The sequence below is a fragment of the Dreissena polymorpha genome, chromosome 4, assembly GCF_020536995.1.
Source record: "Dreissena polymorpha isolate Duluth1 chromosome 4, UMN_Dpol_1.0, whole genome shotgun sequence".
In the NCBI taxonomy this organism is placed as follows: domain Eukaryota; kingdom Metazoa; phylum Mollusca; class Bivalvia; order Myida; family Dreissenidae; genus Dreissena; species Dreissena polymorpha.
The window spans coordinates 75,547,709-75,563,653 of NC_068358.1; the positions used below are offsets into that span (position 1 = coordinate 75,547,709).

General features: G+C 33.1%; 1 protein-coding gene and 1 long non-coding RNA gene across 4 annotated transcripts; one reads left to right on the top strand and one right to left on the bottom strand.

Moving 5' to 3' along the window:
* Window positions 1-1,290: 1,290 nt before the first annotated feature.
* On the bottom strand, window positions 1,291-8,643 carry LOC127880099 (uncharacterized). 2 transcript variants are annotated; one of them, XR_008049418.1, is made up of 3 exons: window positions 8,571-8,643; window positions 8,391-8,436; window positions 1,291-2,019 (listed from the first exon to the last, which is right to left on the bottom strand). It is a non-coding gene; the product is annotated as an uncharacterized LOC127880099 (long non-coding RNA). The 2 variants fall into 2 exon arrangements; XR_008049417.1 differs by having other exon boundaries at window positions 8,576-8,635.
* Window positions 8,644-11,494: 2,851 nt separating this feature from the next.
* Window positions 11,495-15,358, top strand: LOC127879067 (uncharacterized). 2 transcript variants are annotated; one of them, XM_052425658.1, is made up of 2 exons: window positions 11,495-11,562; window positions 13,049-15,358. In XM_052425658.1, the coding sequence occupies exon 2, from the start codon at window positions 14,378-14,380 to the stop codon at window positions 14,927-14,929; it is 552 nt and encodes a 183-aa protein (XP_052281618.1). In that variant the 5' UTR covers window positions 11,495-11,562; window positions 13,049-14,377; the 3' UTR covers window positions 14,930-15,358. The 2 variants fall into 2 exon arrangements, with proteins under 2 accessions (XP_052281618.1, XP_052281619.1); XM_052425659.1 differs by lacking the exon at window positions 11,495-11,562 and adding an exon at window positions 11,654-11,817.
* Window positions 15,359-15,945: the final 587 nt, after the last annotated feature.

The following is a 15,945-nucleotide window of genomic DNA, read 5'->3' on the forward strand; positions in this document are numbered from 1 at the left end:
TGATTTAATTATTTTTAATTTGTTTAGCAGTCACATAAACAACCAAGCTATGTAATATGGAATTTTTACACCCATTATTGCTGCTTCTTCCTGTATTTGCGCGATGATTATCTGAGATATTAACTATATGATTCTATATTCTAAAATCTTTTCTATAAAGAAGGAATGTAGTTGACAATTGTTAATAGTTTTATTTGATCGTTCGTCAAAAAGTTGTAAATCTGTTACTCTTGTATCTTCAATGCAATTGAGTAATTAAATAGTAATTAAATTGAATGCGTTTTAATTCCCTTTTATTATTGTTTAATTTGAGTTACAATGCTATGACGTTAAATTTTATTTACACTTAAATGTTTTATGAATATTGCTGGGCCAAGTGTGAGGTTGAGCGCTCTATAACCAGGTTTAAACCCCCAATGCTTTGCATTGACCGTTCCAAGGCGGTGACCCCAGCTTTATTCATATTTTGTGTTTATGTTGGTTTGTATTGTGCTGTATTGTGCTGTTTTGTACTGTTTTGGCAATCGGTCACTTGCCTTAAATAAAGGACCAACTAATTGTTTTTAATGAAAATTCAATACTGCTCCAGCAGCTGGAGTTTCACTTCTTTATATTGTAAATGAATTACATTCATAACGCCATGCGTATATAGGTTTCTAGAATGTGGGAGACAAAAAAATCGTACCGTTATCATTAAACGCAGATATTTGTTACGCGTATTATTTCTTGTAAGAAAAGCTTATGATCTTAACTTCCAGGTAATTCGCAATATACAGTAAAGCACCAATGAAATGTCACTTCACTAGTATAACCTGTCGTATATTTATATTCCGATTAACCGCTAGATTTATTTACATTTTATTTTGATTTTTAGGAGATGGCTGCATTAATGTAATTTGTTTGGGTGTGTATTTCTTTGTTTACAGAAATAATGCATTTGATTCACCATCGAAGCGCGGAAAGCGGCAACGAAAATCTAAACGGTACGATATAAGTAAACCGAATGAAGTCGCAAGGGGCTGTTTGCCAATACGCTGCCACCACAAATGTGATGAATCGAAGATTCTGCCTACAACCACTCGTCAAGGCATCACATTGCAGGACAATAGGATAGTGTACATTTTATTCTGTCAACCTAAAAAGAGAAATTGAAGCTAACATAATTAGGTTGAGTCAGTGTTCGAACCTGCAACTACCACATTAGGAGACCAAACTGTTCAACACGGAATAGAACGAACTATGTTTGACACTGTAATAAACAATTTTATTCAGTACAATGTTTTTGGTTCATTCATGCTTGCATGGTTTATACCAAAAGTTCATTACTTTACAAACACTTCAAGAATGTGTCTTTTAAAGTAATAGACAGACACGTTTTAAACGTATAACTACAAAATTTCAACATTTTTTGTACAAGTCAAATTTCATAAAGTTAAACTTTACCTCAAATCATAGACTTTTGCCACGTAGTGAAACTCTTTTTTTTTAATCAAATTAAATCTTTGTTTCAAATATTTTCTGAAATTAATTAAATATATAGTTTCAGTAACATTGGCCTTGACAGACTTCAACAAAATCTATAGACAATATTAATACGCAAAAAAAATTATAATTATGTTTTTTAGTATCTACAACAAACCTTTAATTTTAATGCAAAAAATGTTTTTACAAGCTAAAACAAATATCTTCCAAATATGTGGCTTACTAAATATCTTGTATAGCCAGTTTTTGTCCTATATTTGTTGTAACATATTTTGCACTCATATAATTGTTATTGTCGACAACCATTTCAACAGAACATTCTACATGTAAAAAGCTATCTAATGGTTGCTCGGTGGCTTTTTCAACTTTCTGATTGTTGAAGTCCACCTCAAACAATAAATTATCCACTCCAGACTCAACATTGTATCTGTCTTCATTACAAGGGGGAACAGTTACAGATAAAAACACACAACTCTCCTGCTTCTCTTCAGTCTCTGCAGTTTCAAACCCGAAAATACATCTGTCGGTCGTGACATTCTGAAATAAATTATCATAATTATAGCAATTGACATGCATTGTGTAACACCGGTCTTTACTGACCTGTGTGAATGCGCGCTAAGCATTGTGGGAAACGGACTTTTTTCCATCATGGCGTTGGTAAACATAATAAACACGGAAGTGAAAAATGGTAATTAATTATTATCAAAAACAGGCCCCATCAAACCGGGCCAGCTGTAATATATAGTTGGATGCAGTTTGTGCTTCAAAAGGAGCCACTTTTCATGTCAGTCTATTGTTTGTAAGAATCACTAAACACGTAACTTAGACTAACTAAACATGTTGCAAGACTGTATCTTCGAAATAGTTAATAAATCTAAATCATAAATAAATATTTATAATTAAATACCTGCTGAAATTTGAGAACGTAAACGATTTAAAATAAACGCTGTGAACATTGCAAGGAATCTTACATGTAGGCCTAATGTGTGAGAGGATTAGTCAGGGATAAAATAAAATGGTCATGGAGTTCGAAGGATCTAACATTTTGAGGAAGACGTCATGGTATCTTGGACATTTGGCACTTTCATATATTTATTAAGTAGATACTGAAAATGCTGAATGTGCTAATTGCAACATCAAAGACAAGCAGGTGAGATTTTTACAGCTTTTTTTTCTTGACATAATATTGTATGTTTTCCATTTAATTTATATGCCAGTGTTTTTTTTCACCATTTTGGGAATGGTTTCCGGTCATTTCCCCCCCCCCCCGACGTTTCCTCCCCAAGACGTTTCCCCGCAAAGAAAATTTCTCCCCAGACGTTTCCCCCCCATTTTAGTTTTAGTGCAGATGTCCCCCCCCCCCCCCGTATAAATTTATAATTGTTCGGTTGAAATACAATCTTTGTTTATTATCAAAATTATTATTTTGTTTATGAAGTCTTTAATTAACTTTTAATATCTATGAAGCAGCTTGTATGGTTTTTTGGTTTTAGAATTGTTTTTTGGAGGGTTTAACTGTGTAATGATTGCATGTAAATCATTAGTAAGTGCATGTTGGTGTACTAGTGGAATACATGGAATATCCTCAAAATCTTACTGAGTATCTTATACATGTTGCTCAACACAAATGCAACCAAGAATAATGTGTAATCAAGACCCGTTTTGAATACACAATTAACACCTTATTTCAGTTTGAGTGAACCTGGGCAGGGTTGTGCAAATGCAGTGTTTGTTGTTTTTTATCCAATTAAATATGGTCAATTGGTGAAATGAAAATGGTAAAATCAAATTAAAATTAATTTCGACACTGTTTTCCTTGTAACAGATAAATATGATAAATAAATATTTACTTTGTAACTGTCAACATTTTTTTCATGCATTCATATGTTTATTATCAAATTATTGGATGTCACTGATATTTTATTTTTTACTAATAAGTCATTTAGACTAAATAAAACTGAATTGAACTTTCCGTGCACATTATTTCATTATTAATAATATAATTTATTAGCAAATGTAATAAAAACTTATTGATATAAGAAACACAAAACACAATTACCCGTTTTTATTAAATAAATGTGTGGAATTTAAGGAAAAATTAATAACTTTATGAATTAAAAAAAGGTAAATTTAAAGCAATTTATTAATAATAATTAAAACAGTGATAAACTACATAAAAATGTTTTTGTATGATAATGTACTAATCTCATCTTATGAATGACTATCCCCCTTCAAAGATGTCACCTAATCTCATCAATGATGATTAATGGGCCTGTATATTGCACCATAAGTACCCCTTTATACAATAGCTGTTATCTTGTTATATACACTTGCTAATCCAATTAACGCTTGTATATTGCACCATAAGTGCCTGATATATTGTTCAATGGTAGGTGTGTGTTGTTACTTAATATTAGTGAAAACATAACTTTCCTATTATTTGCCTGGTTCTGAAAATATTTTCATCGTTGAGTTTCCTTTAATTTTTAAAGAATATTTTTGAGAGGTAACACCTGAGTACTACAAATCAATGTAAAATGTTCATACTAGCTGTATTGGGACATTATAATTTAAAGGTTACAAAACAATTTTATTTACTTGTCTCAAAATAAATATCCCAATATGATATTTATTTAGTCAAAATAATTTGTGTTTCAGTTAAAACTTGGATATAGTTATTATTCTTCATTATAAATCACAACTATTCCACTTTAAATGACCATCAAAGCTGTGTTTTTACTCAATTTTTCAAGGATCTCAATAAATGAAAGAAACAATACAGGTACTTATAAAAACAATTCTAATTAGATCTATTTAATTGGTAAATTTGTTTGAGGCTTCCCTAAAAACAACCATAATAAATCATTTCACTGATCTATTGATATATCTATTTAATAGGCAGAATGACAAACAGAACTAGTGTGGTTTCTAGGGTCATAAATCTGGTCCCTAAGCCTTAATTGGTAATAATATGCATGCAGTGTTATGTCTCTGAAAGTGACAATGAAGCAAATCTGCCCTTAGGCTATTTCATTTCACTCACACAAAAGGAGATAACTTGCTATTAATTTAATAGTTACTTCTAACTTGTCTCCTTTCTGTATTAAGAGGGTTTTCATATTTTAAAGTTCAATTGGTCTTCAAAAGAATAAGCAATCAAAGTTCTTGATTTTGCCAACAAATAATGTTTACCAATTGTGGGTCTACTCTACTTTCTTTTAATAATTATTTCTAATTATGTTTTTTTTAAAATTTTTATATCAATGGAAAAGGAAATATTTTTTCACTATTTTGTTTAAAAAGTACTTAAAGAAATCCAGGCAAGAATACATGACAAGTAAGGGTTGTGTCAAGAAGGTGCCATTTAAGGCCCTATTATCAGTTTTGGATGCCCTAACCTGTATAGGTGAGAAGACTGTGAGAAGACTGGGGACGTGGGGCATGAGGAACAACTAATACACAGTAATTGACAGGTTCGTGTTGAATCAAGCACAGAATTTTCTGAGCATTCATGATTCATTAGAATTGAAAACAAGAAATATCTTTAAAAAAGATATACGGCGTAAATAGTTTAATGAATGAGATCAAGTATAGCGAATGTCTTTTTCTGTGCAGTTCTTAGCTGCATCACACGCAGTACGGGATGTTACGGGGAGTTTTCGCGGCTTATTTTACATTATAACATATTGCTGGTCATAAACCTATAGATACAAAACAGAAAACCAAAAGAAGAATGGAAGTGAAATTTAAACATATGAGTCAACCGGCCACACGAGAAGTATCCGTATTTATAGGCGCGTTCTTCGAACAAACCTGTTTTAGTGGTTTGTCGGGCATTGCTATTTGATTCGATTATTAACAGTATCAATTATCATCGTGCTAATGCTTAAAGTGATATTATGGGCATTTTGCACTGTTGAATTGAGCTGAAAAGAATTAACAGGTCAAAATAGTTAGTTAAAATGTGGTTACTGATTAATTATCTGCAACTCACCTTGCTACCAGTTGTTTATAAAAATATATTTTATATTCGATATTCTTACGTGACCCACCCAGTCCTGTAAGCTGAAATGATCCGTAAAACAATTTCGTGTCTTTGTGTCGTATGAACAAATCTGCACTAAAACTAAATTTAGGTTCAACTCGTAAACGCATGATCAGTTGTCAAACGAAAGTACGGTTGATATTCAAATGCATTATTTTTCTCTTTCTGGTATATTGTTTAAGTATGATGATGCTGCATTAATTAATATAAGTGTATATGAAGTAGAAACATAAAAAATAATCAACGGTTGCGATAGACACCTATAAACTGTTACATGCTCATAATATCACTTTAGTACATTAGGCAATATGGACGAATAATTATTGTTAAATTTATCAACAATAATATTTATCATTGTATTGTTGAAAACACATTAAGAATCTATTATTTACATACCATAATTATATTGCTGAATATCTTCATTTAACATATTTCTGGTCTAAAGAAAATTCCAGGTCACCTAGTTCACGGATAGCGTCTTTATTATATAACGATTATTTTACTGGCCGCCAACTCCGGTGATGACCTGTATATAAACTTTGAATGTCCGCGAATTGACCCGATATACCTCGCGGGTTGAAATGCAATGCTTTAAAGTGAGGCCTCGCTTCCATTGCTCTTTATACTTTTACATGTTAACATGTTGACAGGAATAAGGAAGTAAGTACTAAATATGAGAACATAGCCTTTTAAGTATAAACGCTCTTGCGCTGGTAATACTCTGAAAATAAAAGGTGTACGCACAAACTGTATTGATGTCGAGAATTGAGTGTAAAACTGTTCTATCTATTAAGCCTTTTAATTCGAGATAAAATTGTTTCATACAGTAAAACAGTGTTACAAAGACGCGGATATGTTTCCAATGTTCTGGTGGTATACTCAAATCAGCCAATGGAATAAATGAAGTGTATTCATTCGTACCTAGCCGCGGGAAATTTTATTGGAATTTTATTGGACACTTACAAAGGTCAGGCTAAGGTGAAAAGCTGGCTTATGCAGCTTACGCCGAAAAAAAACAATCAACCAGAAAAATCCAGTTGACCAACTTTGACTTATTTGCATGAACAGGTATAAAATAGTGGGTATTAATAGCTTAAGACATTATTGGCAACATGTCTGTTTAATTTATATTATCAATATTGTTAATTAAGCATGGAATATTAATCAAAATTGGGGGTAAAGTTCAATCGACCAGTATTGACCAGTAATGACAAATTTGGGAGTATTGACCGGGGCGGTTTTAACCAGTAAAAACCGCCGGTTAAAACCGGGGGCGGTCGATTGGTGCCAACCCTGGGTGTACTAAAGGAATACTAGAGGAATACATGGGATATTCTCAAAATCTTACACATGTTGTTTTTAATATAATTAAATAGGATCAATTGATGAATTAATTCAGTTTGTGTAAACTTGGGCTGGGTTGTGGAACTATAGTTATTTGTTGTTATACAATTAAATAGGGTACTATGTAACTGTCAAAAAAACATATGCATTCACACGCATATAATTCAATTATTGGATGTCACTGATAATTTCAATTTTACTAGTAGGTAATTAAGACTAATTAAAACAGAATGGGACTTTCCTCGCAAAGTATTTCATTATTAATAATATAATACTATAATTAGCTAATGTAATCAAAACATATTGATATTTTAATAATTTAACTCAATGATATTAATAATATAAAAATTTTCCCCAAAAAACTAGGGCAGGAAGATAGGAAGGATTTTTTTTGGAAAATCAACAGTGTAAAATATTTGCAAAGCTTCTTCTGAGTTTGAACTTCAGTTTTGCATTTTGTGACCTGCAACATATTCTATGCTACTTTATTTCACTATGGTAAGTCATTAAAGTGTTATTTATTTTTCAACTATATAATGTGCTAATCTCATATAATGAATTACTACCCCATTTAAAAATGACACCTAATCTAAATTCATTAATACAATAGTTATAACTGTTTTATTGTAATTTGTAACATACTATTCCACTAAAAATGACCATCATAGAACATCAATGCCGTGCTTTTACTAAATTTTCAATGATTTCAATTATTTAAAGAAATAAATTTATCAGGCACTTATACAAAATATATAATAAGGGTGTCAAAATTTAACAAACTGAACAAGTCAATTTGAACTTCTCTTACAATGCAAATGGAGCCACTTGAAATATCAAATTGTTCCCATACTAGTCGGCAATATAACTATGACATTGTGTCTTTTCAAAACATGCATCAGACACACCTTCTGAAACTTTTTAAGCGGTTTTGAAAACGCTATTTCATTGCAAACTTTCGTCAATAAAGGATACATGTTGTTATACAACCGAAAGTGAAAGTTCTGTTTTTAAAAAAAATGAATAAAGAGCGAAATAGTTGAAAACTAACGAAAATTATAATTGATACTAACATAAGACCGTAAGACTGAACAAAATAATACTTAACTTTTAAATCATAACATGAATGTTTACTTATAAAGCAAATTCTTCATTCATCCGCGGACTTCTTTGTGTCGTAGTCATAAATGCCTCCAAATGGAGGTGCGTGATGCGTCTAAGTATAGAGGTGACAATAACGTAGTGACGTCACCATCTATGTATAGAATGAATTGACATGTGCTAGTGTTCCGACGTCATGGGTTTGAGCCTATCAACTTGCACACTTTTCCTCCGTGGTTACTTTACACATGTCATGGGCAAAGCAGTTAATCAAAGCAGGTTAAATTGTTCCAATAAAGTTAAAAGTTAATGATACTCAAATATTGTACAATTACTCAGTCCACTGCTATATCCAATCCAAGAAAATCGAACAGTAGCCCTAAGCCCATTGAATTAACTTATCAACTGAGACTATACTTACCATATTCTATCTCGAACTTCAAAGTAAGATGTTAGGGCACTGAAGTCTAAAACAAAAATAATACAGTAATGAGTGAATTATGAAATGAAAACTTTTGTATGTTAAACATACATCCTGTACAAATAATAGAGAAACTAGCAATAAATGTTGGTAATGAATTAATCCAAAAACGACAAATACCTTACTCTGTGTGCATTTAAAGAGCGCAATTGTAAACAAGGGAAGTATCACGATTGGGGAAGTATATCTAAATATAAAACCGTAGGTTACACACAACTTATTTCCCCTAATATTAAATATAATAATCAATTATTATAACAATCCCACAAAAGTGAACAAAAATGGTTAAAAAAGACTAGTTATACAACAACCATATTTTACAATTAACATTGCTGAACTGGTCTTAAAACTTTCTTTTTCAAATGTTAATCGAATCGTGTATATAAGTTTTATATTTAAACAATCAACGGGTTCTTATATCTTATAAATATTATTGCTGAATCGGTCGTTGAACAATAGCACGCGTTCTACATCAGATTTTTTAAGAACCAATACCATGTGTAACCTTAAATGCATAGTTTAATGCCCTTTTTCAGTGTAGGGTCAAGACATCTTTCATGCGTTAAGACAGTAGTCAGGGCGAAGGGACAAGAAGTAACAGACCCATTTCATTTAGCAATATAAAATCAAAAAATTCTTAAAATGATTACCATATCAGCAGAATCAAATACATTCTTTAAACGTGCAATATATGTACTTAAATTCATTAGTCTCGGCTATAATCCGGTGCCTACTTCATGCATTATGCGGTGCCAGCAATCGACACATAAAATGGATTTTTTTTCAACAAACTAAATTGTCACTCATCATGGCAATGATTGAACAATCATTGTGCTGCCATTTTCATCAGGAAACTAGCTCAGAAATTTGAATTTCATTGTTAATATGGACCAATATCTGCATTTTACTTCCGTTTCCACAGGTTTTGTGCATAAACTGTTGGACAATATAGGTTCCCACTGCATAATGACGTTTTTGTAACTGAGCACGAGTATACAATTTTCTAAATGAATGTCTTAGTTGTTCCGTGGAATATTGGTTTGGTGAAAAATGTTAACGTTAAAAAGAGAGTATTGAAATAAAAGAACACACTTACCTCAAAACAGTCAATATATTTCTGATATGATCCGGTGCCGTTTCGGGTATTATCCGGAAACGTTCAAATGTTTCCGATATTATCCGTATTGGTTAGGCACCGTGATTGTGAGGTTTGGGGATTTATCAAACAACGTTTTTACATTATGTGGTCACTCAGTGTTAACCTCTTCCACGTGACATTCTAACTTAAACATGTTGTATTTCATTCCTTTTTGAATCGATCTTCCTTCGAATGATATATATTTTGTTGTTAATTGTAACGCATGCTGTTATTGTATATGTATGGTAACGACGATGAGCTGTATATATGCTTAAGTCAAATAAACTATTCTGTTCTGTTCTGTTCTGTTAAATTGTCTTTCATGTCTGGTTCAGATCCTAGTTCATTTGTTATCTCAGATTACAAAATTATTTAACAAATGCGAGTGATATTTAAGTTAATTATTGTACGTTTATAAAAATACTATTTTATATAATGCATTTTTATATATATATGCTCGATTTTTGATCCTCATGGTTAGTTGTAAAGTCCAATTGCTTTATACATTTTTCCCATACTATTTAACACTATATAACAAAGCCAACAGGTATTGCGATGATTTTTATAGTGATTAGAGACTGTCCAGCGAAAGCCAATTTTTTTAAGCGAAAATATCCGAGAAGAACAAAATGACCAAAATCGCGTAAATTCAGAGTTCGAGAGATTCCCCTATTTCTACTCGCAAACACTGCGACAACGAGCCAAAATAAATAAATGTTTTGTTTTGTCGATTGTTGTGTTTAAGCATAATAATGAGTGGCATATTTTTCGGATGTTTAAAAGTACAGACATTCTAATCTCGAGAAACGGGATTTTTTATAATTCAAAGTTGAGTCAAACGGACTTCCCCGTTGTTAGTTTTGACCCCAGACACATGATTTAAGAGAAGAAAAGAGGAACACTATTTTAAGGAACTCCCCAAATATCAAAAATCCCCCCTAAACTACTTTCCCCTTAAGTCGTATTTTGGAACGGACAGAAGTAATTTCGAATTCCGTTGAAAAATAATGAGTGAAATTGTTCTGATGTTCAGTTTCATGATGATTTGGCAAAATATTGGACTTCTTGATTGGTCACAAAGTTTCATAAATTAACACCCACATACGGAAAACGTCTTGGCCCACTGACACTCATATTTTTCAGTCGACCTCAACTGTTTTCAAAATCAGCAGATGTTCCATTAGAAAAGGCGTTCTGAGCAAGTTTCAAAAGGATTGGGTAAACATGTTACTTCCGGAATGTTAAGAAACTTTTCAATTAATTTCACATAGTAACCTAGTATTTGAACGCAGTTTTTGTAATTTTCCTAATAGTCATTAAGACCAATCTTCTTACAAAGTTTTGTGAATTTTGGAAAAAAATATAATCTCTAGATTATTAACAATTTACATTTTGCCAACGGACAATGTGGGAACGATCATTAACAATGAGCAAAATGTCATCACAAAAGCTCACTGTAAGCAAGTGCTCATTTGATCTAATAAGGACTCTTGCTATGTACATCTGTGTAAGGTATAACAGAGCACTGTCAAAAGGGTTTTTATTCAACGATTTTTTTCAAAAGACTGAGGTTTTTTGCGTTCAAAGTCGTCTGACTAAAACGGATAAATGGAGTTTCTTTTTCTTGTTGTTGCTTACATACAATATAAAATAGACAACAACAGTATTTTCATCATAATAATACATTAAAAAATATTCACAATGAATCTTCTGAAAACAAACTTGTTGACCAAACAGGGTTTTCATGGGATAAAAGAAAAATACTTAGTCGAGTGCATAGTCCCAAAGATGTTATTGTTCTAGTTTTGCCTTTGCTTCCGACATCACTTAGTTTTGATTGGAAACTTCTCACCATCAATAGACCATCTGTCTATAATCTTCCTTGTTAAGAAGAACTCTTACAGTACTCACGCAGTGGTTGAAGTGTGCGGTAATGACTTGGTATTAAAAACTTCCTTCTGCAGTATGTAAAAGGTGAATATTACATTATTACAATGTTAATGTGACCATAAACAAATGCAACTAAAAGTTTTTTTATAGACATTGTTCGACTATGACTATTCTGAGTAAGATGTCGTTTGTGCAAGCATTCTGATTTTGCGAAACGAATAAGTAAACGAAGGGATTTTTTATAATTCAAAGATGATTTTAAAGGTGTCCAACATGCGTCCGTGACACAAAACAAGGAGTCCGAGTCTCATTTCCAGGAGTCTAGGACTACCGGATCCCGTTAGTTTCGAACACTGCATTTCATACTATTTTGGTTCTTCATATTTGAATATAGAACCAGCTTTTCGTACTTTTATTTTTATTCAATTGATTACGCAATTTGTGACATATCTCATGTGACGTAATTTCAATGACGAACCTAGCTAACGTTAGACTCTGTGGATTTTAGGAAAACAATTCGGACGTGGAGGATTTTTATTTAACAGTTAAATATTTTTTAACCATCGAACGATTCGAAAATGTATTTCGGATTTTGTGTTTGCCATGCATAATTGGGAGCTTCGATAGAAATAAAATTATTGTAATCGCTTCGACATTCGATTTTATAAATCGTGTTTTTTGTGACAATGTTTAGCATTCGATACAATGGTTTTAAAAAGTGTGATTTAAAATCAATATAGATAAACGGATGGAATAACAGAACATGGAATTTAAAATCTTTGTTATTTTATTATTATAAGAACCGGATTTAAGTTGTCATTGAGTTAAGTGTGTTTTTTCTATAAATTTTGCTGTTTGACGAATCTTGTTAAAACACAAATAGAGGTATCAATTTAATGTACAGAGGAATTTCAGTTTCAATCGATATTTGTATTATCCAAATTATGTGCTACGTGCCATTATTATTATGTTCGATTATTTCGTTGAGTTGTGGCTTGATTTTATTGAACACCGTCTGCTAAGACTGACTGTGGACGCCATTTTGTGTTTGACATAATAGAACTGTATTTTGACAAGTCAGCACCAGATTTGGACAAGATAACACGACTGTTTGACTTAAATAGACTGTATTTTGACAAGTCAGCACCAGATTTGAACAAAATAACATGACTGTTTGACATAATAAGACTGTATTTTTACAAGTCAACATCACATTGGGACAAGATAACACGACGGTTTGACATAATAGGACTGTGTGTTAACAAGACAGCAGCAAATATGGACAAGATATCACTACGGTTTTACATAATAAGACACCTTCTGAAGAAGACAGAAAGAAATGTAACAACGTACGACAGCTATGGCGATCTAAAGCAGACATTATGCCCGTGACTTTTCTTACAATCACATAAAAATTAATATGTCTCGTAATAATAATTCTTCAGGGAATAAAGTTATAAGCATTACTATATTATTAATATACGCGTATTTAGTTATTGTGAAGCGCAATATATTTTTTTTGTATAATTTTTGCGCTGTATACATGTCATATATTTGTATTTATTTGCAGGATTGTGAAAGCTAGCGAATAAAAGATGTGCAAAATATATATCCTCGTTATGGACTTCACTTATGAAAAAGCTACGACATTTTTGAAGGAATCTGAAAACAAATACTTATTATTTTACAACGTGGTCCAACAGTGATGTAAGTCACATTCTCTTGACGTTGCTAGTGTGACAATAATGCCATCCTGCCTATCGCTCCGACACTGTGCACAGTTTAGTTGTATAAAACAGTTTAACCTCTTTTAAACAAGAACAACAGCAACACGTTAATATGGTCAAAATAATTTTGAACTAGAAGTTGCGCGTTATATTAAAAGGCAATTTTGGGTGGGCAAGGCCTATGTTTGTGGGGCCCCGGGATGGGTAATGTGGACATGGATGGTCGAGATATACCGTGTTTTCATAAGAGATGTTTAGTATTAATTTGAAGTCAATTGGTGAATATATGAAGAAGTTTTGGGTACGAAAAAATTTTGCCAAAAAAATTTGGGTACAAAAAAAAATTTGGGTGCGAAAAAAAAAGTGAGTTCGAACAAAAATTTGGGTACGAAAAAAAAATGAGTACGAAAAAAAATCGGGTACGAACAAAAATTTGGGAACGAAACAAAATTTGGTTACGAAAAGGAAAAAAAAAATGTGTACGAAAAAAAATTGGATACAAAAAAATTTGGGTACGAAAAATGTGCCAAATTTTTTTTTCGGAACGAAAAAATTTGGATACGAAAAAAAAATGGGAACGAAAAAAAAATTGGGTACAATTTTTTTTTTAGTACGAACTTGGTACAAAAAAAGTTTGGGTACGACACAAATTTGGGTACGAAAATACGAAAACAAATGGGGGTACGAAAAAAATGGGTACGAAAAAAAATATTGAGAACGAAAAAAAATTTGGGGGGGGGGGGGGTACGGAGAAGTTGTACCCGTGAACGTCTCGATAAATTTGAAAGAGAACGGGAACCAAGCTGCCTTTACCTTTATCAATGGCCCTGGGGTAGTTATGCTGACATGTATGGTCGAGATAGACCGTGTTGTTATAAGAGATGTTCAATATTAATTTGAAGTCAATTGGTGAATACATTAAGAAGTTATGTTAAAACAAAATTTTGGGTGGGCGTGGTTGTCCACTATCTCCTTCTACACTATTAGCACTAGAACCTTGAAACTTACACACATTGTAGCTACGAGCATATGTGCGAGGTTGCACTATTTGGAATTTTAATCTTACCCCTGGGTAAAAAGTTATTATTATGTGCGTCGCGTGTTGTTAGTAAAAGGATTTTTTGTACCAATTTTACCCATTTTTTACCCATAACTTTTGACCAAGGGGTCAGATGGACCACTTGGACTTTGCAGATGACATAAGCCTGCTGTCCCATACTCATCAACACATGCAGGAGAAGATCAAAAACCTAGTTGATACAGCTAGAAGTACAGGACTCTCCATCAACCCCAGCAAGACGAAGACAATGCGCATCAATGCTACTCGCAAAGCGCCCATTCTGCTGGAAGACCGATCGCTGGAGGAAGTGGACAGCTTTGTATACTTGGGAAGTGTTGTCTCCGAGACACGAGGTGCTGATGAGGATGTCAAAGTTCGAATTGGCAAGGCCCAGTATGCTTTCTACATGCTAAGGAACATCTGGAGAAACAGGCGCCTAATGCTTTCCACAAAGCTGAGCCTCTTCAACTCGAACATGAAGTCTGTCCTGCTGTATGGATCGGAGACCTGGAAACACACCAAAGCGCTGGATCACAAACTACAGGTGTTCATCAACAGATGCCTCCGCAACATCCTTCGAATCAGATGGCCAAACAGAATTTCCAACCAGGATCTCTGGAAGAGGACGAGACAGAAACCAATCGCCACCACCATTAAAGACTAACCAAACACCACCCGGCATGTTCTGGACTGGAATCCACAAGGCCATCGAAAGAGAGGAAGACCAGCAACCACCTGGAGGAGAACTCTTGAGACAGATCTAAAGCCTCTCCACCTATCATGTGGTGAAGCAAAGCTCAGGGCACAAGACCGTACCCAATGGCGGACAGTAGTCAAGTCCCTATGCCTAGAAGTTGGCGAAGAGGACTTAGTAAGTAAGTGAATATATGCAATTTATGTAAACTAGAGTTTGTGTACAAATCTACAACGTCAAATGTGCTAAATCAGCTCGTAAATTAATGTAGTAATCTGTATTTATTGTCGAAGAGACGAAATTAATGTTTACATCGTTAAACATTGCTGTGTGTACCCACTGCATGTAAATAATACTTATTTGATTGCTTGCTCGTATATACATTTTGTCTGAATGATGTATCGGTATGTTGTTGCTATGTTTTCTTCGTGTAAATAAAAAAACGTGTGCAGTAAGGTTATTGTTTATAATGATTTTAAAGTACAAAGGCGGAATACATAATTATATATTTTAACAATTCTATCCAAGTTTTGACATCGTCGTAGTTCTGGAGTCTAACATGAAAAATGCGAAAGGAATAGAACCCATATTATCTAAGGGAGGTCACCCAACAGTGTATTGACATAAATCCGAAGTAAGGTTTTATGTTGATCGGCAACGTGCCTAACATATTATGAAAATAAAAAGTATTAAGCGAATAAATATAACACAATAATCAAATATCGTTCTTAAAAATTAAAACTCTATCCCCTTTTCCGAAGCTGCATATACAAAGAGATTATAAGTGCTATGCCTGGCAATCAGGAACATTACTTTGCTCCGGACATGCGTAAGTTCGGACATTTTTATATAAGGCTTAAAATCGAATATTCGAATACATTTGAATAATGACAACCGAATATTCGACTATCATTTTCAGTATTCGTTGCCATCCCTAATATTGATAGATTCCTGAGATAATAGATCATCAAACAAACACATTCAAT